Below are 27,734 nucleotides of genomic sequence, written 5' to 3' on the forward strand. Positions count from 1 at the left end.
GGATATATAATTGATAGGGATTGATAATTGATAGGGATTGATAATTGATAGGGATATATAATTGATAGGGATTGATAATTGATAGGGATTGATAATTGATAGGGATTGATAATTGATAGGGATTGATAATTGAATAGGGATTGATAATTGATAGGGATGGATAATTGATAGGGATTGATAATTGATAGGGATTGGTAATTGATAGGGATATATAATTGATAGGGATTGATAATTGATAGGGATTGGTAATTGATAGGGATTGATAATTGATAGGGATTGGTAATTGATAGGGATTGATAATTGAATAGGGATTGATAATTGAATAGGGATTGATAATTGATAGGGATTGATAATTGATAGGGATGGATGATTGGGGTGATAGGGATCGGTGATTGGATGATAGGGATCGGTGGGCGGGGTCTCCGCTGAGTCACATCCGATCTCTCCGATACTCTTTCAGCACCGATACCGGTGTGCTGGGAGTTTTGGTGACGTCAGAGTCTCACCTGTGAGGGGCGGGGATAGGGGAGGGGCGGAGCGGTATATAAGGGGGCGGGCGGATCTCAGGTGATCTCAGTCGGTCGGTGAAGTTCGGAGAAGATGGCGAACTCCGGGTTACAGATGTTGGGATTTGTCCTCTCTCTGATTGGTTGGATCGCTCTGATCGCTGCCACTATAATGCCGCAATGGCGGATGTCCTCCTATGCCGGGGACAATATTATCACTGCGGTGGCCATTTATCAGGGACTGTGGATGTCCTGTGTGACCCAAAGTACCGGACAGATCCAATGCAAGGTCTACGACTCCCTACTACAGCTAGACTGTGAGTACTACTACTCCTATCATCCTCCCTACTACTCCTATCATCCCATCCTCCACCTACTACTACTCCTATCATTCCTATCCTCCCTACTACTACTACTCCTATCATCCTCCCTACTACTACTACTCCTATCATCCTCCCTACTACTACTACTCCTATCATCCCACCTACTACTCCTATCATCCCATCCTCCACCTACTACTACTCCTATCATCCCACCTACTACTCCTATCATCCCATCCTCCACCTACTACTACTCCTATCATCCCACCTACTACCCCTATCATCCCTACTACTACTCCTATCATCACTACTACCCCCATCCTTCCACCTACTCCTCCTATCATCCCTACTACTACCCCCATCATCCCACCTACTACTCCCATCATCCCTACTACCCCTATCATCCCTACTACTACTCCTCCTATCATCCCTACTACTCCTCCTATCATCCCTACTACTCCTCCTATCATCCCTACTACTACTCCTATCATCCCATCCTCCACCTACTACTACTCCTATCATCCTCCCTACTACTACCCCCATCCTTCCACCTACTACCCCTATCATCCCACCTACTACTCCTATCATCCCATCCTTCCACCTACTACCCCTATCATCCCACCTACTACTCCTATCATCCCATCCTTCCACCTACTACTCCTATCATCCTCCCTACTACTACTACTCCTATCATTCCTATCCTCCCTACTACTACTACTACTCCTATCATCCTCCCTACTACTACTACTCCTATCATCCTCCCTACTACTACTCCTATCATCCTCCCTACTACTACTCCTATCATCCTCCCTACTACTACCCCCATCCTTCCACCTACTACTACCCCCATCCTTCCACCTACTACTCCTATCATCATCCCTACTACTACTACTACTACTACTCCTATCATTCCTATCCTCCCTACTACTACTACTCCTATCATCCTCCCTACTACTACTACTACTCCTATCATCCTCCACCTACTACTACTCCTATCATCCTCCCTACTACTACCCCCATCCTTCCACCTACTACTCCTATCATCATCCCTACTACTACTACTCCTATCATTCCTATCCTCCCTACTACTACTACTCCTATCATCCTCCCTACTACTACTCCTCCTATCATCCTCCCTACTACTCCTCCTATCATCACTACTACTCCTATCATCACTACTACTCCCATCATCCCATCCTCCACCTACTACTACCCCCATCCTTCCACCTATTACTCCTATCATCCCATCTACTACTACTCCTATCATCCCATCCTTCCACCTACTACTCCTATCATCCCATCCTCCCTACTACAGCTAGACTGTGAGTACTACTACTCCTATCATCCCTACTACTACCCCCATCCTTCCACCTACTACCCCTATCATCCTCCCTACTACTACTCCTCCTATCCTTACTACTACTACTCCTAGCATCCCATCTACTACTACTCCTAGCATCCCACCTACTGCTACTCCTATCATCTCTACTACAGCTAGACGGTGAGTACTACTACCCCTATCATCCCTACTCCTACTCCTATCATCCCATCCTCCCTACTACCACCCCCATCCTCCTACTACTACTCCTATCATCCACCTACTACTCCTCCTAGTCCCATCCATCTACTTACTACTACTCCCATCCACCTGCTACTCCATCCCCCCCCCACCACTACTCACTACTACCCCCATCCCTGGTGGTTGGGGAGTTCAGGACCCCATTACTGTGATGTTCCTTCACCCCTCCCCTTGGGTGACATTGGGAGGTTGGTTGGCTCATTGTATGGTGAGGGGTCTGGTTGGTGGCTGATTGTACGGCATGTTTGTTGGGTGGTTGGACGACTGTATGGATCTGGCTGGTTGTACGGCAGGATTGTTGGGTGGATCTGGTTGGTTGGTGGCTGATTGTACGGCAGGATTATTGGTTGGATGATTGTATGGATCTGGTTGGTGGCTGATTGTACGGCAGGATTATTGGTTGGATGATTGTATGGATCTGGTTGTACGGCTGGATTGTTGGTTGGGTGGATCTGGTTGTATGGCTCGTATTGTACAGTTGGGTGTCTCAGGTATGGGGGGTATATTGGTGGAATTCCCAGGTGAGGCCATGTAGGGTTCTTTGTTTTATGGCTGCCCCCCTATGGGGGGGTCCCTCACTCAGACATTGGTGATCGGAGGGTCGGTTGGTTGGGCGGTGGCCGGTTTCTTTCTTTGGCTCCCTAGAACCGGTCAGACCAGTTTCAGGTTGAACTTTCCTCCTCCCCCACCTCTCCTCCTGGCATTGAATGTTCCTGGCTCGGAGCCAACCCCTACAATGCCCCCATTAGACGGGGGAAGGTCCCAGTAGGACGGTTGGTGTGTCTGTGGCCTTCTCAGGTGTTCAGACATTTCCGTTACCTCTTATCTCCTGATAAGTCAGTGAAAGGACTGATAACCCCCTTATCTGAGGGCGGAGGCCACGTGAGCCTCCAATCCTCTACAGAGTGTGTGAGACGCTCTGCACCGACCAAGGGCCCTATACATACACTATGCACCCCCAATATAATGTATGGGGGGGCCCTCTACCCTGGTGTGCTGGTTGGATGCTTTGTATTGTAGAACGGGGTTACAAAGGAGCCCCATTGGGGGTATTTGCTGGTGAATTACCCTTGTGGGGTAGTTGGTGAGCTCTCGGGCTTGTGGAAGGTTGGAGGGGTGACATTGGACAGGACCGGTCTGGGGAGGGTTATGGTGGAGCCCCATTGGGGGGTAGTTTGGTGGGGAATGGCCCCGTTGGGGGGGGGGGGGGGGGTAGGTTGGTGGAATGGCCCCATTGGGGGGTAGTTTGGTGGGGAATGGCCCCATTGGGGGGTAGTTTGGTGGGGAATGGTCCCGTTGGGGGGGTAGTTTGGTGGGGAATGGTCCCGTTGGGGGGGTAGTTTGGTGGGGAATGGTCCCGTTGGGGGGGTAGTTTGGTGGGGAATGGTCCCATATGGGGGGTAGTTTGGTGGGGAATGGCCCCATATGGGGGGTAGTTTGGTGGGGAATGGCCCCATATGGGGGGTAGTTTGGTGGGGAATGGCCCCATATGGGGGGTAGTTTGGTGGGGAATGGCCCCATATGGGGGGTAGTTTGGTGGGGAATGGCCCCGTTGGGGGTGGGGGGGTAGTTTGGTGGGGAATGGCCCCATTGGGGGGTAGTTTGGTGGGGAATGGCCCCGTTGGGGGTGGGGGGGTAGTTTGGTGGGGAATGGCCCCATATGGGGGGTAGTTTGGTGGGGAATGGCCCCGTTGGGGGTGGGGGGGTAGTTTGGTGGGGAATGGCCCCATATGGGGGGTAGTTTGGTGGGGAATGGCCCCATTGGGGGGGGGGTGGTAGTTGAGTTCTGGGCCCCATAATGTGGCTTCTAGTAGGTTCTCAGGCTTCCCTATGATTGGTGTCTCTCTTGGGGTGATTGTGTGGTTGGTGGTATTTGTTCTCAGGGTTGGACGGAGGAGGAAGTTCAGGAGGGGGAGGGGGGGGGGTAGTTTCCTCTGTGTTTACCTCCTTACTCTCTGTTCAGTTTCTATGAAACTCTTCATCCCCCCCTCCCCCACCTCCCGGGGTGTGACTCTATTGTGTCACCTGGGACTCTCCTACCTGTCCTGTAATAGCTGCTGACTCATCTCTGCCATATACTGCTGCGTAGTACGACACCTCAGTGCCCCTCCTCCGCATATTGCAGCACTAGGAGGGAGACTGCCCTTCCTCTTGTATGGCTCATGCTGGAGGCCATGTTTAGCCTCCCTCAGGCTTCCATTGCTCTGTGGATTGGGTAGAATTGTTTTCCATCGGTGCCCCATAGTGATAAATCTGCAGGAGATTGTACAATCAGATTGGTTGGTGTGTGGTTGGCTGTGCTGTTCCCTGTGTGAAGGGACTGACCCCCCCCCCCCCCTCCCCTCCCCCAGGGGATGGAAAACGGTCTTCTGTATAATTGATCCCGGTTCTCCGGTTACTTCCCGTCTCTGTGAAGCTGCAGATAAAACGTCTCCTGTCTGTCATTCAATCTGATGGGATGGAGCCGTCTGGTTATGGGGGTCGGCCTGTACAGGTGGTTGGTGGCGCAGTGTGCTTCCCCCCTCGGGGGAGGGGGGGTACGGTGGTATAGCGAGGGTAGACTGTGCTTGGGGTATGTGGAGCTGTCCTGGGAAGAGGGGGTATGGCAGGGGACAGGGCAGCCTGTGCTCGGGGGGTGTTTATGATGGGGGTGGCATGGTGGCCTCTGCTTGGGGATATGAGGCAAGGGGGGGTTAGTGTGGTTTGGGGGGGGGGGGTACGGCGGAGGAAGGCAGGGTGGTCTGTACTTGGGGGTAATGGTGGAGGAGGGAAGGGTGGCCTGTACTTGGGGGTTATGGTGGAGGAGGGCAGGGTGGCCTGTACTTGGGGGTTATGGAGGAGGAGGGCACGGTGGCCTGTACTTGGGGGTTATGGAGGAGGAGGGCACGGTGGCCTGTACTTGGGGGTTATGGTGGAGGAGGGCAGGGTGGCCTGTACTTGGGGGTTATGGTGGAGGAGGGCAGGGTGGCCTGTACTTGGGGGTTATGGAGGAGGAGGGCACGGTGGCCTGTACTTGGGGGTTATGGCGGAGGAAGGCACGGAGGCCTGTACTTGGGGGGTTATGGCGGAGGAGGGAAGGGTGGCCTGTACTTGGGGGTTATGGCGGAGGAGGGAAGGGTGGTCTGTACTTGGGGGTAATGGTGGAGGAGGGAAGGGTGGCCTGTACTTGGGGGTTATGGAGGAGGAGGGCACGGTGGTCTGTACTTGGGGGTTATGGTGGAGGAGGGCAGGGTGGCCTGTACTTGGGGGTTATGGTGGAGGAGGGCAGGGTGGCCTGTACTTGGGGGTTATGGAGGAGGAGGGCACGGTGGCCTGTACTTGGGGGTTATGGTGGAGGAGGGCAGGGTGGCCTGTACTTGGGGGTTATGGAGGAGGAGGGCACGGTGGCCTGTACTTGGGGGTTATGGCGGAGGAAGGCACGGAGGCCTGTACTTGGGGGGTTATGGCGGAGGAGGGAAGGGTGGCCTGTACTTGGGGGTTATGGAGGAGGGCACGGTGGTCTGTACTTGGGGGTTATGGAGGAGGAGGGCAGGGTGGCCTGTACTTGGGGGTTATGGTGGAGGAGGGCAGGGTGGCCTGTACTTGGGGGTTATGGTGGAGGAGGGCAGGGTGGTCTGTACTTGGGGGTTATGGCAGAGGAAGGCACGGAGGCCTGTACTTGGGGGTTATGGTGGAGGAGGGCAGGGTGGCCTGTACTTGGGGGTTATGGTGGAGGAGGGCAGGGTGGCCTGTACTTGGGGGTTATGGTGGAGGAGGGCAGGGTGGCCTGTACTTGGGGGTTATGGTGGAGGAGGGCAGGGTGGCCTGTACTTGGGGGTTATGGCGGAGGAAGGCACGGAGGCCTGTACTTGGGGGGTTATGGCGGAGGAGGGAAGGGTGGCCTGTACTTGGGGGTTATGGAGGAGGGCACGGTGGTCTGTACTTGGGGGTTATGGTGGAGGAGGGCAGGGTGGCCTGTACTTGGGGGTTATGGTGGAGGAGGGCAGGGTGGCCTGTACTTGGGGGTTATGGAGGAGGAGGGCAGGGTGGCCTGTACTTGGGGGTTATGGCGGAGGAAGGCACGGAGGCCTGTACTTGGGGGGTTATGGCGGAGGAGGGAAGGGTGGCCTGTACTTGGGGGTTATGGAGGAGGGCACGGTGGTCTGTACTTGGGGGTTATGGAGGAGGAGGGCAGGGTGGCCTGTACTTGGGGGTTATGGTGGAGGAGGGCACGGTGGCCTGTACTTGGGGGTTATGGAGGAGGAGGGCAGGGTGGCCTGTACTTGGGGGTTATGGAGGAGGAGGGCACGGTGGCCTGTACTTGGGGGTTATGGTGGAGGAGGGCAGGGTGGTCTGTACTTGGGGGTTATGGTGGAGGAGGGCAGGGTGGTCTGTACTTGGGGGTTATGGCGGAGGAAGGCACGGAGGCCTGTACTTGGGGGGGGGTTATGGAGGAGGAGGGCACGGTGGTCTGTACTTGGGGGTTATGGAGGAGGAGGGCACGGTGGCCTGTACTTGGGGGGTTATGGTGGAGGAGGGCACGGTGGCCTGTACTTGGGGGGGGGGGGGGGTTATGGTGGAGGAGGGCACGGTGGCCTGTACTTGGGGGTTATGGAGGAGGGCACGGTGGCCTGTACTTGGGGGGTTATGGCGGAGGAGGGAAGGGTGGCCTGTACTTGGGGGTTATGGTGGAGGAGGGCAGGGTGGCCTGTACTTGGGGGTTATGGAGGAGGAGGGCACGGTGGTCTGTACTTGGGGGTTATGGAGGAGGAGGGCACGGTGGTCTGTACTTGGGGGTTATGGAGGAGGAGGGCACGGTGGCCTGTACTTGGGGGTTATGGAGGAGGAGGGCACGGTGGCCTGTACTTGGGGGTTATGGTGGGAGGAGGGCACGGTGGCCTGTACTTGGGGGTTATGGAGGAGGAGGGCAGGGTGGCCTGTACTTGGGGGTTATGGAGGAGGAGGGCAGGGTGGCCTGTACTTGGGGGTTATGGAGGAGGAGGGCACGGTGGCCTGTACTTGGGGGTTATGGAGGAGGAGGGCACGGTGGCCTGTACTTGGGGGTTATGGTGGAGGAGGGCACGGTGGCCTGTACTTGGGGGTTATGGAGGAGGGCACGGTGGCCTGTACTTGGGGGTTATGGAGGAGGAGGGCACGGTGGCCTGTACTTGGGGGTTATGGTGGGGGGCAGTGTTGTCTGTATTCAGGGGAAGGGTATGGCGGCATGCGCTGGGGGGGGGTATGGTGGGATTAGGGGTACAGACAAGTAGCATGTCTGGTGTCCAGCTACTCCTCCATTCATGACTCGCACCGATCAGCTGTAACCTGACCACCCCCCCTAATCCTGAGTAGGTCCCCCTCTTTCTGCTGCCAGAACAGCCCTGACTCAACACCGCATCTTCTCCTCCAGACAAAACTATAACTGCAGAACTAAACTCCACCAGAATAAATATCCATAACTCAGTAAAACATCCATAAAACCGTGTCGGGTTCCTTACGGGAGGCCTGGGCCCATCAGAGGACGGGGGAGGCCTGGGCCCATCAGAGGACGGGGGAGGCCTGGGCCCATCAGAGGACGGGGGAGGCCTGGGCCCATCAGAGGACGGGGACCTCTTATTACACTTCAGAAGCTGCTGGGCCTCCTGACATTTGAGGGTGAGCAGACCGGATGCCATTGGGTGTAGTGGGGGACGAGGAGGCCCTTTGAATTATTGCACTGGTTGGTTTGATGAAGCTTGGGATTCTGGGAATAAAGTAGAACCATTTTATTTGCAGATCTTTCTATAGGACAGCGGTGAGCACTATAATTTATCCTTCTTTGAGCGATTCTTCTGGGTAGGTACAGATGACAATCCTTCCAAGATTGAACGGTGGAACCCCCATTGTCCATTGAGGACAGATGTAGACAGTTCTGGTCACAGGAGGCCCATTTATGAGATGTAGACCCAAATTCGGGAATCTCACAGAAGGGAGAATTGGGAAGTTTTCTGAATGGTGGATATCAGTGTTTTGGGACTATTTGTGTAGTCTTTGCTTTGGCTGGGTTTGAGGTGGAGGGATTTATTCTGATAGCTCTGTGGGTGTGAAGTTTCCAGTGCTGGCCAACTCTTGTTGGTGGGTATTGGGGTTGGACTCCAGTAGACCTCCGAAGGTATGCTGAGGTCTCTGGCACCAAGCTACATAGTTACATAGTTACATAGTAGGTGAGGTTGAATAAAGACAATAGTCCATCCAGTTCAACCTGTGTAGGTGTGTGTGACTGTAATCATCTAACATAGCCCTCAATCTCCTGATCCTTGAGATGTAAGTCTAAGAGTCTTTTGAAAGCCACCATACTACCCGCAGAAACCACCTCTTGTGGTAGAGAATTCCACAATCTTGTAGCCCTAACAGTAAAGAACCCCCCACGTTGCCTGAGGTTAAAACGCTTCTCCTCTAATCGCATTGTATGTCCTCGAGTCCTCATGCAATTCCTTCGAATGAACAGCTTTTCTTCTAAGCTGGGATCCCCATTAAGATATTTATAAATTGCTATCATGTCCCCTCTCAGACGTCTTTTCTCCAGGGAAAATAAATCGAGCGATTGCAGCCGCTCTTCATAGGTAAGGTCCTCCAACCCCCTAATCAGTTTAGTTGCCCTTCTCTGGACTTTCTCCCGCTCCAACACATCCCTCCTGAGGACTGGCGACCAGAACTGGACAGAATACTCCAGATGCGGTCGGACCAGAGTTTTATAAAGTGGAAGGATTATAGTCTTATCTCTGGAATACATCCCTTTCTTTATGCATGCTAATATTCTGCTGGCTTTGGAAGCTGCCGCTTGACATTGCATGCTGTTGCCTAATCTATCATCAACCAAGACTCCCAGATCTTTCTCCATTTTTGATTCCCCCAAGGGTTCCTCCCCTAACGTGTATTGCGCTTTTATGTTTTTGGTCCCCAAGTGCAAAACCTTACACTTCTCCACATTAAACCTCATTTGCCATGTCGTTGCCCACTCCGTTATTTTGTCCAGGTCATTCTGTAGGATATCTGCTTCATGCTGTGCAGTTATTGCCCTGCCTAATTTTGTGTCATCTGCAAAAACTGATATCGAACTACTGATCCCGTCCTCAATGCTGTTTATGAATAAATTGAACAAGGTTGGTCCCAGGACTGAGCCCTGGGGCACCCTGCTTACCACCTCAGACCAGTCTGAGTATGCGCTGTTTATTACCACCCTTTGGACACGCCCTTTTAGCCAGTTCCGTATCCAAGAGCAAAACCTGCTGTCGATACCTGCAGACCTTATTTTATAAATTAAGCGCTTGTGGGGAACTGTATCAAACGCCTTAGCGAAATCCAAGTACACCACATCCACTGGTCTGCCCCTATCCAGATACACCACATCCACTGGTCTCCTCCTATCCAGGTACCCCACATCCACTGGTCTGCCCCTATCCAGATACACCACATCCACTGGTCTCCTCCTATCCAGGTACCCCACATCCACTGGTCTCCCCCTATCTAGCTCACAGCTCACTTCCTCGTAGAATGCTAAGAGATTGGTTTGACAAGATCGCCCATTTGTAAACCCGTGCTGGTTACTACTGATGATGTTGTTGTCTTTAGCATACTCTACGATATAGTCCCTTATCATCCCCTCCAAAAGTTTACATATTATTGATGTCAGACTGACAGGCCTATAATTTCCTGGGATAAGCTGACCATAGCAGATCCTTTAAGTCCTGTATGTTGGGAGGTCGGGCCTCCATTGATTGGACGTTTCTCCAGCACATCCCACAGATGCTCAATTGATCGGAGATCTGGAGAATCTCGTGGCCAAGTCAATACCTCAAACTTGTTTTGATGCTCATAGGCCCACTGTAGGTGATTTTTGGCTTTGGACTGGGGTCATCATGGGCACTCGGACTGGTCTTCACCTGCACAGCCACATACACAACAAACTGTGATGACCATTGAAAGATTGTATTAACATGCCTTATTACATTTCATATATATTTCAGCTTATGCCCATTCCATGATGAAATATGGGCCCTTGCATTTACATAGTAACGAGCTAGACTGACACCCATTCATCCACCTTGGACAGCAGCCAGCTGTATTTTGCATTTAGACGACATGTTAAACCACCTGTCCATTCATTTGAACACTTGACAGTTCGATATTTTGTATTTAGATTACAAGACATTTTCATAGAGATTGCTGACGCCACCCATAAACAATTGACAATTGCTTACATTAACACATGACAACTGAATGCAGACGGGGCGACTCTGCCACAGGACAGAGATTCGGATACGGGAACACCTCATATTGACACAAATACATGGCGAAAGCAAAGGCCCTTTTATGTACTGTTCTGTCTGAAATGTGCTATTGTTAATTTGACTGATGAATTGTAAACCAGTATGGAGCAGTCTTTCCCGCTCAAAACATGCCTTAAATATGAGCTAAACTTGCAATAAAATCAGTTGTGACTGCGCTAAGTTTGAGTGCTATGTGTCGTCATAACTCCCGGCCAGACGAGAGGGAATTCACTATCTAGGGGGGGTTAGCAACTGAAGGGCTGTATATCATCGTGATTGCCTCCTGACGAGATTTGCGTTAACAACCACCCACTTCACGGATAACATGTTCACTTGCTGTCTCGTATATCCCACCCACCTTCAGATGTCATTGTCACCAGATCATCAATGGTGGTCACTTGTCAGTGGTCAGAATGTTCTGGCTGATCAGTGGGTATGGACTGGTGTTTTGATACATGACCTGTAGCCAGGGGCGGACTGACCATTCAGGGATCAGGTCACTGCCCGAGGGCCCAGGGTCAGTAGGGGGCCCCATGAGAGGCTACACACTACAGAAAGAAGCCAGGAACTTCCATGCAGGCTATGCTGTGGTAGATATTTGAATGCCCCCTCTATGTGGCTGAGCTGCAATTTGTAGATGGGGCTTTGTGTGGACACAGGGGGCCCCATAATCTGATTGCCCGGGGGCCCCATGAGTTGTCAGTCCACCCCTGCCTGTAGCATTGTATGTGGAAGAGGAGATGTTCAGACAGATGCCGGTGACATTCACTATAGGGTTGATGCTAAGTTTGTTTTGTCTCCTCTGCGGTGAGGAATGTGCAGGGCGTTGAGGACAGGAATCAGCAGGCCCAGGTATGGGGGCTTCAGGGCTCTCCTGGGGGCGAGGTGGGGGATGGGTTGCTCGTATGATCTACTGGCCATGTGAAATGTGATCTTCAGAAAGTGTCCTCTCCCTCCTGTTCTAGCTTTTCTTCATCCTGAACTCCCCCCCCCCAAAATCTTCCATTAGATTTCAAATAAGCAGGTCATAGTGGGGTGCTGGCCTTCAGATGGTCTGAAAATGGGGCTCTCCTGTAGACATCTGTTTTGGCTAGAGAAGGAATGGGGAACCTTGGCACCCCAGATGTGTTTACTACATTTCCCATGATGCTCATGCACCCTGCAGTGTAGTTGAACATCATGGGAAATGTAGTTCCAAAACATCTGGGGTGCCAAGGTTCTCCATCGCTGGGCTAGAGACACATTAAACCAGAAATGCAAGGACTGCCATCTCTGAGCTGCTGGTAGGCATGCTGGTTGCCTGGCTGTTAAACTATTTCTGTGTACATGATATGGATGATACGTTCTGTGTACATGATATGGATGATACGTTCTGTGTACATGATATGGAAGACCAAGTAATGTCTAATTTATTCTCCTCGTATTAAGCAGTAGTGGACTCCTCTAATGCACTCCTTCTTCTCTCCACAGCTGCCCTGCAGGCCACCCGCGCTCTCATGGTCCTCTCCATCATTCTCGGGGTAATCGGCATGGCAATTTCCACCATGGGGATGAAGTGCACGAAATGTGGGGGTGATGACAAGGTGAAGAAGGCACGGATTGCCATGACCGGAGGCTTCATCTTCTTGCTGGGGGGTGAGTACCAGGCTGCGGGTGGGATCTGTTATAGAGGGTGATATTCATGGAATTGAGGAGTTTTGGTCTTCCACTTGGAATAGATCTCTAGGTGATATAGGAGGTTGGGAACAAGAAGGATCCCATCACAAGGGCCGAGGTGGGTTTTTGTTGAAGGGGGAACTTTGCAGCCTTCGATACAAGAAACCCCCTGGAAGGTTTCAGCCTTCACGAAACACTTAGACAGTTTTGGTGGGGTGAACCTTAAGCCACTCCAGGGAATGTTGGCTCTGAGCCCGAACCTGAAGAATCTGAGAAGCTTATCAACCAGGGTTTGGCCTTTGGTGGAAGCTCTTTGAAAGGCATGGATTTTAGTGATGGGAGGTCTCTGGTGTGGGCTTTATTGGTGGGTGCCATGGATTTTAGTGGTGGCAGGTCTCTGGTGTGGGCTTTATTGTTGGGTGGGGGTTTGCCATGGATTTTAGTGGTGGCAGACCTCTGGTGTGGGCTTTATTGGTCGTAGTGGAGGGGTTAGGGGGGTCTTTGTGTTGTGGGTTTTATTAGTGGGTGAGCCTTTGGCATGGATTTTATTAGTGGGAGGTCTTTGGAAGTTTTATTTGTTGAGGGGTCTCTGTGGTGGGAAGGGCCCTGGCATAGGCTTTTATTTTTTGGTGTGGAAGCCTTTATGGTAGACTTGTCTGGGAGGTCTGACAGGGTTATTGGTAAGGGGACCTTTTCGTGATACAGGCTTTGTTGAAGGCAGATCTTTATGGAACCCCTACTTATTGTATATTTTCTTCTCCTGCAGGTCTGGCGGCCCTCATTGCCTGTTCCTGGTATGGAAATCAGATCATCCGGGACTTCTACAACCCTCTGACTCCTGTAAACACAAAGTAAGTGGAACTTCCAGTATTGCTGTCTCTGCCCTTCCTCTGCTACTATATGGGGGTAGTGGAAGCCCAGTACATGGGATGGTTATTTAGATGGGGGGGTAGTGGAAGCCCAGTACATGTGATGGTTATTTAGATGGGGGGTAGTGGAACCCCAGTACATGGGATGGTTATTTAGATGGGGGTAGTGGAAGCCCAGTATATGGGATGGTTATTTAGATGAGGGAAGTGGAAGCCCAGTACATGGGATGGTTATTTAGATGGGGGGGGGGTAGTGGAAGCCCAGTACATGTGATGGTTATTTAGATGGGGGTAGTGGAAGCCCAGTACATGGGATGGTTATTTAGATGGGGGGGGGGGGGGGGGGAGTGGAAGCCCAGTACATGGGATGGTTATTTAGATGGGGGGGGGGGGGGGGGGGGAGTGGAAGCCCAGTACATGTGATGGCTATTTAGATGGGGTAGTGGAAGCCCAGTACATGTGATGGTTATTTAGATGGGGTAGTGGAAGCCCAGTACATGTGATGGCTATTTAGATGGGGTAGTGGAAGCCCAGTACATGTGATGGTTATTTAGATGGGGTAGTGGAAGCCCAGTACATGTGATGGCTATTTAGATGGGGTAGTGGAAGCCCAGTACATGTGATGGTTATTTAGATGGGGGTAGTGGAAGCCCCGTACATGGGATGGTTATTTAGATGGAGAAGTGGAACTCCCAGTATACATGATGGGTTATCTCAACTTTCTCCATTCCCCTTCCAGATATGAATTTGGTGCCGGAGTATTCCTCGGCTGGGCCGGCTCGTTCTTGGTGCTCATTGGTGGAGCTCTCCTGGCTTGCTCCTGTCCCCGGAGAACAACAGGCTACGGCGCCAAAGGTTACCCAAAGACCGGAGGAGCGCGGACCAAAGCTTCATCAGCAGGGGGCAAGGAATATGTCTAACCTTGGGGCGTGGCTGAAGTGGTGTCCCGCCAGCTTCCATCTGATTCCACACATTGCATAATGCAGCACTTTGAAGGATTCCTAACAGAGGTGGCCGGCCACCATGGTTTTACCTCTGCAGTGTGGAGACAACGGGCGCCATCTTTTCTGCCTTTCCAGGACTGTAAATTGTGTGGTCACATGGAGTACGGAGCCGACTGCTTTACTCCACATTGCTTCAGAGTAACTTTGCACCATTGTGTCTTATGAAATGTAACTGGTTTGTTATAATTATATATGGGGGTGGGGGGAGGGGTTGGCATCTGATCTTTTATCCCGGTATACTGTGAGTGTCCCTGGTGACCTCTTAGCCTTCATATGTACATGATGTGAGTTTTTGCATTTTTAGTAGATTTTGTAAATAACTTTTTTTTCAATAAAAGTTTAAATATAAAAAAAACCCTTATCTGTGTTATAAGTCGTGGTGGCGGGCACATGGTGGTGCGGGCTGGTGGCGGGCACATGGTGGTGCGGGAGGGTGCATGACTACACTCAAGGCCATAGGAAGACCTGTGAGGACATGCAAGGCCATTCATGACCTGGCTTGTGTTGGGGCTGTGAAGGATCAGATACACCCAATGATTGGTTCAGGGTGTCCTCACAGTGCATGGAGGGGGCAACTAAAGCCAAATGGGATTGTACAATCCGATCAGGTGATGGGTGGACCTCCATAAAGTCACTGAAGTGTCCACCCAAGGGAGGGGTCTACAGGCTGTTATAAATGCATGTGTTATGTTGTAACCTGGCCTCCTGACAGTCTCCAAGTTCTGGGAGTAGTGAGGGGTTAGGACCCCCTGTAAGGATTTTTGTCTCTTCCAGAATTGGAGATTGCCTCCCTCCAACCTGAATAATGAATGTAATGGATGGTGACGGCCTGTAGCTGTAATGAAGACATGGATAATAAATTTGAAGCGGTCCATAGAACCGATGGGACACCAACCCTAGAGCTGGGCTCCAAACTACAGGACACCTCCATTAGAGCAGGGGGCTCCAAGGGCCTGTGTACAGTGCTTCAGACTCTAGGGGGGCTAGACTGGGTAGTGGGAGTATAAAATATCCCAGCATCTGTGGGAATAAACCATGCCTTAGGCATGGCCAATGGAAGAAAAAAAGATTGTTGGTGGCAGTGGGATGGAGGATGGCCCCCCCCCCATCGTTGGGTGTCCAGTGCCCCCCCCCCCATCGTTGGGTGTCCAGTGCCCCCCCCCCATCGTTGGGTGTCCAGTGCCCCCCCCCCATCGTTGGGTGTCCAGTGCCCCCCCCCCCAATCGTTGGGTGTCCAGTGCCCCCCCCCCCCCCCCCCCCCCATCGTTGGTGTCCAGTGGGAGGAATTCTGCTCCACTGGAAGGAGGGCCAGATAAAGGCTAGCAAAGGGCCACAGTTTGGAGACCACTGTTCTAAAGTCACAGATGTTTTGGCACTACACTTCCTATAGTGCTCAAACGACACAATAGAGTGCATGAGCATCATGGGAAATGTAGTTCAAAAACCTCTGGCGTGCCATCACTGCCCTAGATGTTACCCCAGCCAGTGTCATCAGTACAGTGACAGTGCATATTAATACTGCATTGGTCAGCATTGGATTTCCCACTAGAAGTTGCTGATTTCTGCCATTACTATTGTGAAATATAAATTTTCTTCATTTTTACTATAAAAAGATAAAAACCTGCGATGGTGATCAGATGCCACTAAAAGGCTTTATTTCTGTAAAAAAATTGGGGTACATTGTTACATGACTAAGTAATGGGGGGAGGGAGAGGTGAAGGATAAATATACAAAATGTTTTGCTGTAGGCCGGGTCCTGTGCCTCACCGTGTGTTCCATCACTCAACAACCTCAGATCCATTCTCTCTACAGATCTATTGGGCTCCACCCTGAGGCTATTGAGGGAGCCCCCTAGTGTTAAACCAATGAATGGTGGACATGTAAGTAGGTTGGGGGCAGTGGAAGACCTCAGACAGGTACTGAGTTCAATCTAATGAGTGGAGGACATGGAAGGGGGAGGATGTAGAACTCTGCTGGCCTCCTGGGTACGGAGTTTGATCCAATGAATGGGGGGGGGGGGGTTTAGAACCCAGCAGACATCTGAGGTACACATTTTGATGCAATGAAAGAAGGTCGGGGGGGGGGGGAGGATGTAGAACCCGTCACCCCTCACAGGTACAGAGTTTGATGCAATGAATGGAGGACATGGAAGAAGGAAGGGGGGAGGATGTAGGACTCGGCAGACCTCCCAGGTACGGAGTTTGGTGCAATGAATGGAGGACATAGAAGGAGGTCAGGGGGGAGGATGTAGAACCCATCAGACCTCTCAGGTACAGAGTTTGATGTAATGAAGGGAGGAGGAAGTAGAACTCGGCAGACCTCCCAGGTACGGAGTTTGATCCAATAAATGGAGGTCATGGAAGAAGGTGGTTGGTTGGGGGGGCTTGTAGAACCCGTCAGACCTCCCAGGTACGGAGTTTGTAGCATTGAATGGAGGACATTGGGGAAGGGAGGAGGATGTAGGACTCTGCAGACATTTCAGGTACGGAGTTTGATCCAATAAATGAAGGTCATGGAAGAAGGTGGTTGGTTGGGGGGAGGTTGGTAGAACCCGTCAGACCTCCCAGGTACGGAGTTTGATCCAATAAATGAAGGTCATGGAAGAAGGTGGTTGGTTGGGGGGAGGTTGGTAGAACCCGTCAGACCTCCCAGGTACGGAGTTTGGTGCAATGAACGGAGGACATGGAAGAAAAAGGTTGGGGGGAGGATTCTGATATTATTTGAACTTTGTTTACAAGCCATCGATGTGTTCTTAGCCTTGGGATTGGCAAAGCCAGGATTGAGAGCATGGGTCTAGATGTACTTTCATCATTACTCGCACATACTGGCCGCTCTATGTATACTTGAAGTGACATTAGACTGATCTGTGATGCAATTATGGGGAGTATGTCCTACCATAATTCAGCACATGTATGTGTTTGCAGACATCTGAAGGATTACCCTTACCTGCAATAATCTATTGCTGGGTAGCGGGCTGCTACATCGTACCACTCCTATTGGCAGACCACCAGGTGACGTATACCTTAGGGAAATACAGAACTGTAACTCATTTATGTGGACACGTTTCCTATTACTGAAAGTATTCCATGCATAGTGCTCTCCGTAGCAGCAAAGCCCCCTACCTGGGCTACGTGTAGTAAGGATACTGGGGTTTCCATAGGGCAGCGCTGTGGAGTCAGGGTTATCCTAATGATGGATTAGCCCCATGTTAGCCGGCATGGACTGCTATGTACCCATTGGTCAGATTTCCTCCCACTGTCCAACATGCCTCCCTATTGGACCAATGTGAAACACTCTGTAGACCCAATGAATCGCATGCTGAGCACACTGAGCAGGCCTAAAGCCCCGTACACACGATAGGATTATCGAACGATCTGTCGTCCGTTATTTGTGGCATGCTAGTCTGATGTGGAAAGTGAAGCGTTAATTTTCATATGAATTTTCCCGTACGACCGAATTCTACTTCACAAGTGATGTCATGTGATAGGAGTGATGTCATGTGATAGGAGTGATGTCATGTGATAGAAGTGATGTCATGTGATGGGAGTGATGTCATGTGATAGGAGTGATGTCATGTGATAGAAGTGATGTCATGTGATAGAAGTGATGTCATGTGATAGGAGTGATGTCATGTGACAGAAGTGATGTCATGTGACGGGAGTGATGTCATGTGATAGAAGTGATGTCATGTGATAGGAGTGATGTCATGTGATAGGAGTGATGTCATGTGATAGAAGTGATGTCATGTGATAGGAGTGATGTCATGTGATAGAAGTGATGTCATGTGATAGGAGTGATGTCATGTGATAGAAGTAATGTCATGTGATAGAAGTGATGTCATGTGATAGGAGTGATGTCATGTGATAGGAGTGATGTCATGTGATAGGAGTGATGTCATGTGATAGAAGTGATGTCATGTGATAGGAGTGATGTCATGTGATAGAAGTGATGTCATGTGATAGAAGTGATGTCATGTGATAGGAGTGATGTCATGTGATGGGAGTGATGTCATGTGATGGGAGTGATGTCATGTGATAGGAGTGATGTCATGTGATAGAAGTGATGTCATGTGATAGAAGTGATGTCATGTGATAGAAGTGATGTCATGTGATAGGAGTGATGTCATGTGATAGGAGTGATGTCATGTGATAGAAGTGATGTCATGTGATAGAAGTGATGTCATGTGTTGGATTGCTTTCTTTGTGTTCTTTCCTCTCTGAGCATGCCCAGTCTTGCTCTTAAGATTTTTTTCCGTCAAAATCTGTACTAATGAGACGAAAATCGGACGTTGTATTACGGACGACAAAAATTTTATAGCCTGCACATCAGGATTTTGTCAGCCGAAAAGTCGGAGTCGGCTGTCGAAAGCACCATACTAACAATCCGAAAATCGGCAGATCGGTCGTCGGACGAATTTTCCCTACAGATTTTCTTATCGTGTGTACGGGCCTAAACTCACAGATCCTACTGGTAGGCAGAAAGCAATATGTTTGCCTGCTGCTCCTCTGATAGGTAGACAGAGTAAAAAAACTATACTCTCTCACTAGCACCTACCTAGGAGGGTGCTACACTCACCCCCCGCCAAACCGAGCCATGTCCTCACTAGACCCTACCTAGGAGGGGGCTACACTCACCCCCCGCCAAACCGAGCCATGTCCTCACTAGACCCTACCTAGGAGGGTGCTACACTCACCCCCCGCCAAACCGAGCCATGTCCTCACTAGCACCTACCTAGGAGGGGGCTACACTCACCCCCCGCCAAACCGAGTCATGTCCTCACTAGCACCTACCTAGGAGGGTGCTACACTCACCCCCCGCCAAACCGAGCCATGTCCTCACTAGCACCTACCTAGGAGGGGGCTACACTCACCCCCCGCCAAACCGAGCCATGTCCTCACTAGCACCTACCTAGGAGGGGGCTACACTCACCCCCCGCCAAACCGAGCCATGTCCTCACTAGACCCTACCTAGGAGGGGGCTACACTCACCCCCCGCCAAACCGAGCCATGTCCTCACTAGACCCTACCTAGGAGGGGGCTACACTCACCCCCCGCCAAACCGAGCCATGTCCTCACTAGCACCTACCTAGGAGGGAACTACACTCACCCCCCCCCCCACCCACCAAACCAAGCCATGTCCTCACTAGCACCAACCTAGGAGGGTGCTACACTCACCCCCCACCAAACCGAGCCATGTCCTCACTAGCACCTACCTAGGAGGGAACTACACTCACCCCCCCCCCCCACCCACCAAACCAAGCCATGTCCTCACTAGCACCTACCTAGGAGGGTGCTACACTCACCCCCCGCCAAACCGAGCCATGTCCTCACTAGACCCTACCTAGGAGGGGGCTACACTCACCCCCCGCCAAACCGAGCCATGTCCTCACTAGCACCAACCTAGGAGGGTGCTACACTCACCCCCCACCAAACCGAGCCATGTCCTCACTAGCACCTACCTAGGAGGGTGCTACACTCACCCCCCACCAAACCGAGCCATGTCCTCACTAGCACCTACCTAGGAGGGTGCTACACTCACCCCCCACCAAACCGAGCCATGTCCTCACTAGCACCTACCTAGGAGGGGGCTACACTCACCAACCACCAAACCGAGCCATGTCCTCACTAGCACCTATCTAGGAGGGTGCTACACTCACCCCCCCGCCAAACCGAGCCATGTCCTCACTAGCACCTACCTAGGCGGGGGCTACACTCACCCCCTGCCAAACCGAGCCATGTCCTCACTAGCACCTACCTAGGAGGGGGCTACACTCACCCCCCGCCAAACCGAGCCATGTCCTCACTAGCACCTACCTAGGAGGGGGCTACACTCACCCCCCCCCCAAACCGAGCCATGTCCTCACTAGCACCTACCTAGGAGGGGGCTACACTCACCCCCCCCCCAAACCGAGCCATGTCCTCACTGCACCTACCTAGGAGGGGGCTACACTCACCCCCCACCAAACCGAGTCATGTCCTCACTAGCACCTACCTAGGAGGGGGCTACACTCACCCCCCCCCCAAACCGAGCCATGTCCTCACTGCACCTACCTAGGAGGGGGCTACACTCACCCCCCGCCAAACCGAGCAATGTCTTCACTAGCACCTACCTAGGAGGGTTCTACACTCACCCCCCACCAAACCGAGCCATGTCCTCACTAGCACCTACCTAGGAGGGTGCTACACTCACCCCCGCCAAACCGAGCCATGTCCTCACTGCACCTACCTAGGAGGGGGCTACACTCACCCCCCGCCAAACCGAGCAATGTCCTCACTAGCACCTACCTAGGAGGGGGCTACACTCACCCCCTGCCAAACCGAGCCATGTCCTCACTAGCACCTACCTAGGAGGGGGCTACACTCACCCCCTGCCAAACCGAGCCATGTCCTCACTAGCACCTACCTAGGAGGGGGCTACACTCACCCCCTGCCAAACCGAGCCATGTCCTCACTAGCACCTACCTAGGAGGGGGCTACACTCACCCCCCCCCCAAACCGAGCCATGTCCTCACTAGCACCTACCTAGGAGGGGGCTACACTCACCCCCCCCCCCAAACCGAGCCATGTCCTCACTAGCACCTACCTAGGAGGGGGCTACACTCACCCCCCCCCCCCAAACCGAGCCATGTCCTCACTGCACCTACCTAGGAGGGGGCTACACTCACCCCCCACCAAACCGAGCCATGTCCTCACTAGCACCTACCTAGGAGGATGCTACACTCACCCCCCACCAAACTGAGCCATGTCCTCACTAGCACCTATCTAGGAGGGTGCTACACTCACCCCCCACCAAACCGAGCCATGTCCTCACTAGCACCTACCTAGGAGGGGGCTACACTCACCCCCTGCCAAACCGAGCCATGTCCTCACTAGCACCTACCTAGGAGGGGGCTACACTCACCCCCGCCAAACCGAGCCATGTCCTCACTAGCACCTACCTAGGCGGGGGCTACACTCACCCCCTGCCAAACCGAGCCATGTCCTCACTAGCACCTACCTAGGAGGGGGCTACACTCACCCCCCCCCAAACCGAGCCATGTCCTCACTAGCACCTACCTAGGAGGGGGCTACACTCACCCCCCCCCCAAACCGAGCCATGTCCTCACTGCACCTACCTAGGAGGGGGCTACACTCACCCCCCACCAAACCGAGTCATGTCCTCACTAGCACCTACCTAGGAGGGGGCTACACTCACCCCCCCCCCCCAAACCGAGCCATGTCCTCACTGCACCTACCTAGGAGGGGGCTACACTCACCCCCCGCCAAACCGAGCAATGTCTTCACTAGCACCTACCTAGGAGGAGGCTACACTCACCCCCCACCAAACCGAGCCATGTCCTCACTAGCACCTATCTAGGAGGGGGCTACACTCACCCCCTGCCAAACCGAGCCATGTCCTCACTAGCACCTACCTAGGAGGGGGCTACACTCACCCCCTGCCAAACCGAGCCATGTCCTCACTAGCACCTACCTAGGAGGGGGCTACACTCACCCCCTGCCAAACCGAGCCATGTCCTCACTAGCACCTACCTAGGAGGGGGCTACACTCACCCCCTGCCAAACCGAGCCATGTCCTCACTAGCACCTACCTAGGAGGGGGCTACACTCACCCCCCCCCAAACCAAGCCATGTCCTCACTAGCACCTACCTAGGAGGGGGCTACACTCACCCCCCCCCCAAAACCGAGCCATGTCCTCACTAGCACCTACCTAGGAGGGGGCTACACTCACCCCCCCCCCCCAAACCGAGCCATGTCCTCACTGCACCTACCTAGGAGGGGGCTACACTCACCCCCCACCAAACCGAGCCATGTCCTCACTAGCACCTACCTAGGAGGGTGCTACACTCACCCCCCACCAAACTGAGCCATGTCCTCACTAGCACCTATCTAGGAGGGGGCTACACTCACCCCCCACCAAACCGAGCAATGTCCTCACTAGCACTTACCTAGGAGGGGGCTACACTCACCCCCTGCCAAACCGAGCAATGTCCTCACTAGCACTTACCTAGGAGGGGGCTACACTCACCCCCTGCCAAACCGAGCCATGTCCTCACTAGCACCTACCTAGGAGGGGGCTACACTCACCCCCTGCCAAACCGAGCCATGTCCTCACTAGCACCTACCTAGGAGGGGGCTACACTCACCCCCCCCCCCAAACTGAGCCATGTCCTCACTAGCACCTACCTAGGAGGGGGCTACACTCACCCCCCCCCCCAAACCGAGCCATGTCCTCACTAGCACCTACCTAGGAGGGGGCTACACTCACCCCCCCCAAACCGAGCCATGTCCTCACTGCACCTACCTAGGAGGGGGCTACACTCACCCCCTGCCAAACCGAGCCATGTCCTCACTAGCACCTACCTAGGAGGGGGCTACACTCACCCCCTGCCAAACCGAGCCATGTCCTCACTAGCACCTACCTAGGAGGGGGCTACACTCACCACCCCCCCAAACCGAGCCATGTCCTCACTAGCACCTACCTAGGAGGGGGCTACACTCACCCCCCCCCCCCAAACCGAGCCATGTCCTCACTAGCCCCTACCTAGGAGGGGGCTACACTCACCCCCCCCCCCCAAACCGAGCCATGTCCTCACTAGCCCCTACCTAGGAGGGGGCTACACTCACCCCCCCAAACCGAGCCATGTCCTCACTGCACCTATCTAGGAGGGGGCTACACTCACCCCCCACCAAACCAAGCCATGTCCTCACTAGCACCTACCTAGGAGGATGCTACACTCACCCCCCACCAAACCGAGCCATGTCCTCACTAGCACCTATCTAGGAGGGTGCTACACTCACCCCCCTAAACCGAGCAATGTCCTCACTAGCACCTACCTAGGAGGGGGCTACACTCACCCCCTGCCAAACCGAGCCATGTCCTCACTAGCACCTACCTAGGAGGGGGCTACACTCACCCCCTGCCAAACAGAGCCATGTCCTCACTAGCACCTACCTAGGAGGGGGCTACACTCACCCCCTGCCAAACCGAGCCATGTCCTCACTAGCACCTACCTAGGAGGGGGCTACACTCACCCCCCCCCCAAACCGAGCCATGTCCTCACTAGCACCTACCTAGGAGAGGGCTACACTCACCCCCCCCCCCCAAACCGAGCCATGTCCTCACAAGCACCTACCTAGGAGGGGGCTACACTCACCCCCCCCCCAAACCGAGCCATGTCCTCACTGCACCTACCTAGGAGGGGGCTACACTCACCCCCCACCAAACCGAGCCATGTCCTCACTAGCACCTACCTAGGAGGGGGCTACACTCACCCCCCCCCCCCCAAACCGAGCCATGTCCTCACTGCACCTACCTAGGAGGGGGCTACACTCACCCCCCGCCAAACCGAGCAATGTCTTCACTAGCACCTACCTAGGAGGAGGCTACACTCACCCCCCAGCAAACCGAGCCATGTCCTCACTAGCACCTATCTAGGAGGGTGCTACACTCACCCCCCGCCAAACCGAGCAATGTCCTCACTAGCACCTACCTAGGAGGGGGCTACACTCACCCCCTGCCAAACCGAGCCATGTCCTCACTAGCACCTACCTAGGAGGGGGCTACACTCACCCCCTGCCAAACTGAGCCATGTCCTCACTAGCACCTACCTAGGAGGGGGCTACACTCACCCCCTGCCAAACCGAGCCATGTCCTCACTAGCACCTACCTAGGAGGGGGCTACACTCACCCCCCCCCCAAACCGAGCCATGTCCTCACTAGCACCTACCTAGGAGGGGGCTACACTCACCCCCCCCCCCCAAACCGAGCCATGTCCTCACTGCACCTACCTAGGAGGGGGCTACACTCACCCCCCACCAAACCGAGCCATGTCCTCACTAGCACCTACCTAGGAGGGTGCTACACTCACCCCCCACCAAACCGAGCCATGTCCTCACTAGCACCTACGTAGGAGGGGGCTACACTCACCCCCCACCAAACCGAGCCATGTCCTCACTAGCACCTACCTAGGAGGGGGCTACACTCACCCCCCGCCAAACCGAGCCATGTCCTCACTAGCACCTACCTAGGAGGGCGCTACACTCACCAACCACCAAACCGAGCCATGTCCTCACTAGCACCTACCTAGGAGGGTGCTACACTCACCCCCCACCAAACCGAGCCATGTCCTCACTAGCACCTACCTAGGAGGGGGCTACACTCACCCCCGCCAAACCGAGCCATGTCCTCACTAGCACCTACCTAGGAGGGGGCTACACTCACCCCCGCCAAACCGAGCCATGTCCTCACTAGCACCTACCTAGGAGGGGGCTACACTCACCCCCCGCCAAACCGAGCCATGTCCTCACTAGCACCTACCTAGGAGGGGGCTACACTCACCCCCTGCCAAACCGAGCCATGTCCTCACTAGCACCTACCTAGGAGGGGGCTACACTCACCCCCCCCCCCCAAACCGAGCCATGTCCTCACTAGCACCTACCTAGGAGGGGGCTACACTCACCCCCCCCCCAAACCGAGCCATGTCCTCACTGCACCTACCTAGGAGGGGGCTACACTCACCCCCCACCAAACCGAGTCATGTCCTCACTAGCACCTACCTAGGAGGGGGCTACACTCACCCCCCGCCAAACCGAGCAATGTCTTCACTAGCACCTACCTAGGAGGAGGCTACACTCACCCCCCACCAAACCGAGCCATGTCCTCACTAGCACCTATCTAGGAGGGTGCTACACTCACCCCCCGCCAAACCGAGCAATGTACTCACTAGCACCTACCTAGGAGGGGGCTACACTCACCCCCTGCCAAACCGAGCCATGTCCTCACTAGCACCTACCTAGGAGGGGGCTACACTCACCCCCTGCCAAACCGAGCCATGTCCTCACTAGCACCTACCTAGGAGGGGGCTACACTCACCCCCTGCCAAACCGAGCCATGTCCTCACTAGCACCTACCTAGGAGGGGGCTACACTCACCCCCCCCCAAACCGAGCCATGTCCTCACTAGCACCTACCTAGGAGGGGGCTACACTCACCCCCCCCCCAAACCGAGCCATGTCCTCACTAGCACCTACCTAGGAGGGGGCTACACTCACCCCCCCCCCCAAACCGAGCCATGTCCTCACTGCACCTACCTAGGAGGGGGCTACACTCACCCCCCACCAAACCGAGCCATGTCCTCACTAGCACCTACCTAGGAGGATGCTACACTCACCCCCCACCAAACTGAGCCATGTCCTCACTAGCACCTATCTAGGAGGGTGCTACACTCACCCCCCGCCAAACCGAGCAATGTCCTCACTAGCACTTACCTAGGAGGGGGCTACACTCACCCCCTGCCAAACCGAGCCATGTCCTCACTAGCACCTACCTAGGAGGGGGCTACACTCACCCCCCCCCCCAAACCGAGCCATGTCCTCACTAGCACCTACCTAGGAGGGGGCTACACTCACCCCCCCCAAACCGAGCCATGTCCTCACTGCACCTACCTAGGAGGGGGCTACACTCACCCCCTGCCAAACCGAGCCATGTCCTCACTAGCACCTACCTAGGAGGGGGCTACACTCACCCCCTGCCAAACCGAGCCATGTCCTCACTAGCACCTACCTAGGAGGGGGCTACACTCACCACCCCCCCAAACCGAGCCATGTCCTCACTAGCACCTACCTAGGAGGGGGCTACACTCACCCCCCCCCCCCCCCCAAACCGAGCCATGTCCTCACTAGCCCCTACCTAGGAGGGGGCTACACTCACCCCCCCCAAACCGAGCCATGTCCTCACTGCACCTATCTAGGAGGGGGCTACACTCACCCCCCACCAAACCAAGCCATGTCCTCACTAGCACCTACCTAGGAGGGAGCTACACTCACCCCCCACCAAACCGAGCCATGTCCTCACTAGCACCTACCTAGGAGGGGGCTACACTCACCCCCTGCCAAACAGAGCCATGTCCTCACTAGCACCTACCTAGGAGGGGGCTACACTCACCCCCTGCCAAACCGAGCCATGTCCTCACTAGCACCTACCTAGGAGGGGGCTACACTCACCCCCCCCCAAACCGAGCCATGTCCTCACTAGCACCTACCTAGGAGAGGGCTACACTCACCCCCCCCCCAAACCGAGCCATGTCCTCACAAGCACCTACCTAGGAGGGGGCTACACTCACCCCCCCCCCCAAACCGAGCCATGTCCTCACTGCAACTACCTAGGAGGGGGCTACACTCACCCCCCACCAAACCGAGCCATGTCCTCACTAGCACCTACCTAGGAGGGGGCTACACTCACCCCCCCCCCCAACCGAGCCATGTCCTCACTGCACCTACCTAGGAGGGGGCTACACTCACCCCCTGCCAAACCGAGCAATGTCTTCACTAGCACCTACCTAGGAGGAGGCTACACTCACCCCCCACCAAACCGAGCCATGTCCTCACTAGCACCTATCTAGGAGGGTGCTACACTCACCCCCCGCCAAACCGAGCAATGTCCTCACTAGCACCTACCTAGGAGGGGGCTACACTCACCCCCTGCCAAACCGAGCCATGTCCTCACTAGCACCTACCTAGGAGGGGGCTACACTCACCCCCTGCCAAACCGAGCCATGTCCTCACTAGCACCTACCTAGGAGGGGGCTACACTCACCCCCTGCCAAACCGAGCCATGTCCTCACTAGCACCTACCTAGGAGGGGGCTACACTCACCCCCCCCCAAACCGAGCCATGTCCTCACTAGCACCTACCTAGGAGGGGGCTACACTCACCCCCCCCCCAAACCGAGCCATGTCCTCACTAGCACCTACCTAGGAGGGGGCTACACTCACCCCCCCCCCAAACCGAGCCATGTCCTCACTGCACCTACCTAGGAGGGGGCTACACTCACCCCCCACCAAACCGAGCCATGTCCTCACTAGCACCTACCTAGGAGGATGCTACACTCACCCCCCACCAAACTGAGCCATGTCCTCACTAGCACCTATCTAGGAGGGTGCTACACTCACCCCCCACCAAACCGAGCAATGTCCTCACTAGCACTTACCTAGGAGGGGGCTACACTCACCCCCCGCCAAACCGAGCAATGTCCTCACTAGCACTTACCTAGGAGGGGGCTACACTCACCCCCTGCCAAACCGAGCCATGTCCTCACTAGCACCTACCTAGGAGGGGGCTACACTCACCCCCTGCCAAACCGAGCCATGTCCTCACTAGCACCTACCTAGGAGGGGGCTACACTCACCCCCCCCCCAAACTGAGCCATGTCCTCACTAGCACCTACCTAGGAGGGGGCTACACTCACCCCCCCCCCCAAACCGAGCCATGTCCTCACTAGCACCTACCTAGGAGGGGGCTACACTCACCCCCCCCAAACCGAGCCATGTCCTCACTGCACCTACCTAGGAGGGGGCTACACTCACCCCCTGCCAAACCGAGCCATGTCCTCACTAGCACCTACCTAGGAGGGGGCTACACTCACCCCCTGCCAAACCGAGCCATGTCCTCACTAGCACCTACCTAGGAGGGGGCTACACTCACCACCCCCCCAAACCGAGCCATGTCCTCACTA

At 54.2% G+C, this 27,734-nt stretch overlaps 1 protein-coding gene across 1 annotated transcript; it reads left to right on the plus strand.

Annotated features, from left to right (window-relative positions):
• Positions 1-594: 594 nt before the first annotated feature.
• CLDN7 (claudin 7) lies at positions 595-14,577 on the plus strand. Its single transcript, XM_082252644.1, has 4 exons — positions 595-823; positions 12,164-12,328; positions 13,116-13,200; positions 13,958-14,577. Exons 1-4 carry the CDS (start codon positions 601-603, stop codon positions 14,136-14,138), a joined length of 654 nt encoding a protein of 217 aa, XP_082108770.1. The 5' UTR covers positions 595-600; the 3' UTR covers positions 14,139-14,577.
• The last annotated feature ends 13,157 nt before the right edge of the window (positions 14,578-27,734 follow it).

This window comes from Pelophylax lessonae, assembly GCF_965119305.1.
Source record: "Pelophylax lessonae genome assembly, chromosome: 4".
NCBI classification, from domain to species: domain Eukaryota; kingdom Metazoa; phylum Chordata; class Amphibia; order Anura; family Ranidae; genus Pelophylax; species Pelophylax lessonae.

Bases quoted from the DNA above. Each gene is read 5' to 3' on its own strand.
- CLDN7 (XM_082252644.1), top strand. From the start codon at position 601: ATGGCGAACTCCGGGTTACAGATGTTGGGATTTGTCCTCTCTCTGATT. The intron at 824-12,163 runs GTGAGTACTACT...TTCTCTCCACAG, and splicing joins CTCCCTACTACAGCTAGACT to CTGCCCTGCAGGCCACCCGC. The intron at 12,329-13,115 runs GTGAGTACCAGG...CTTCTCCTGCAG, and splicing joins CTTCATCTTCTTGCTGGGGG to GTCTGGCGGCCCTCATTGCC.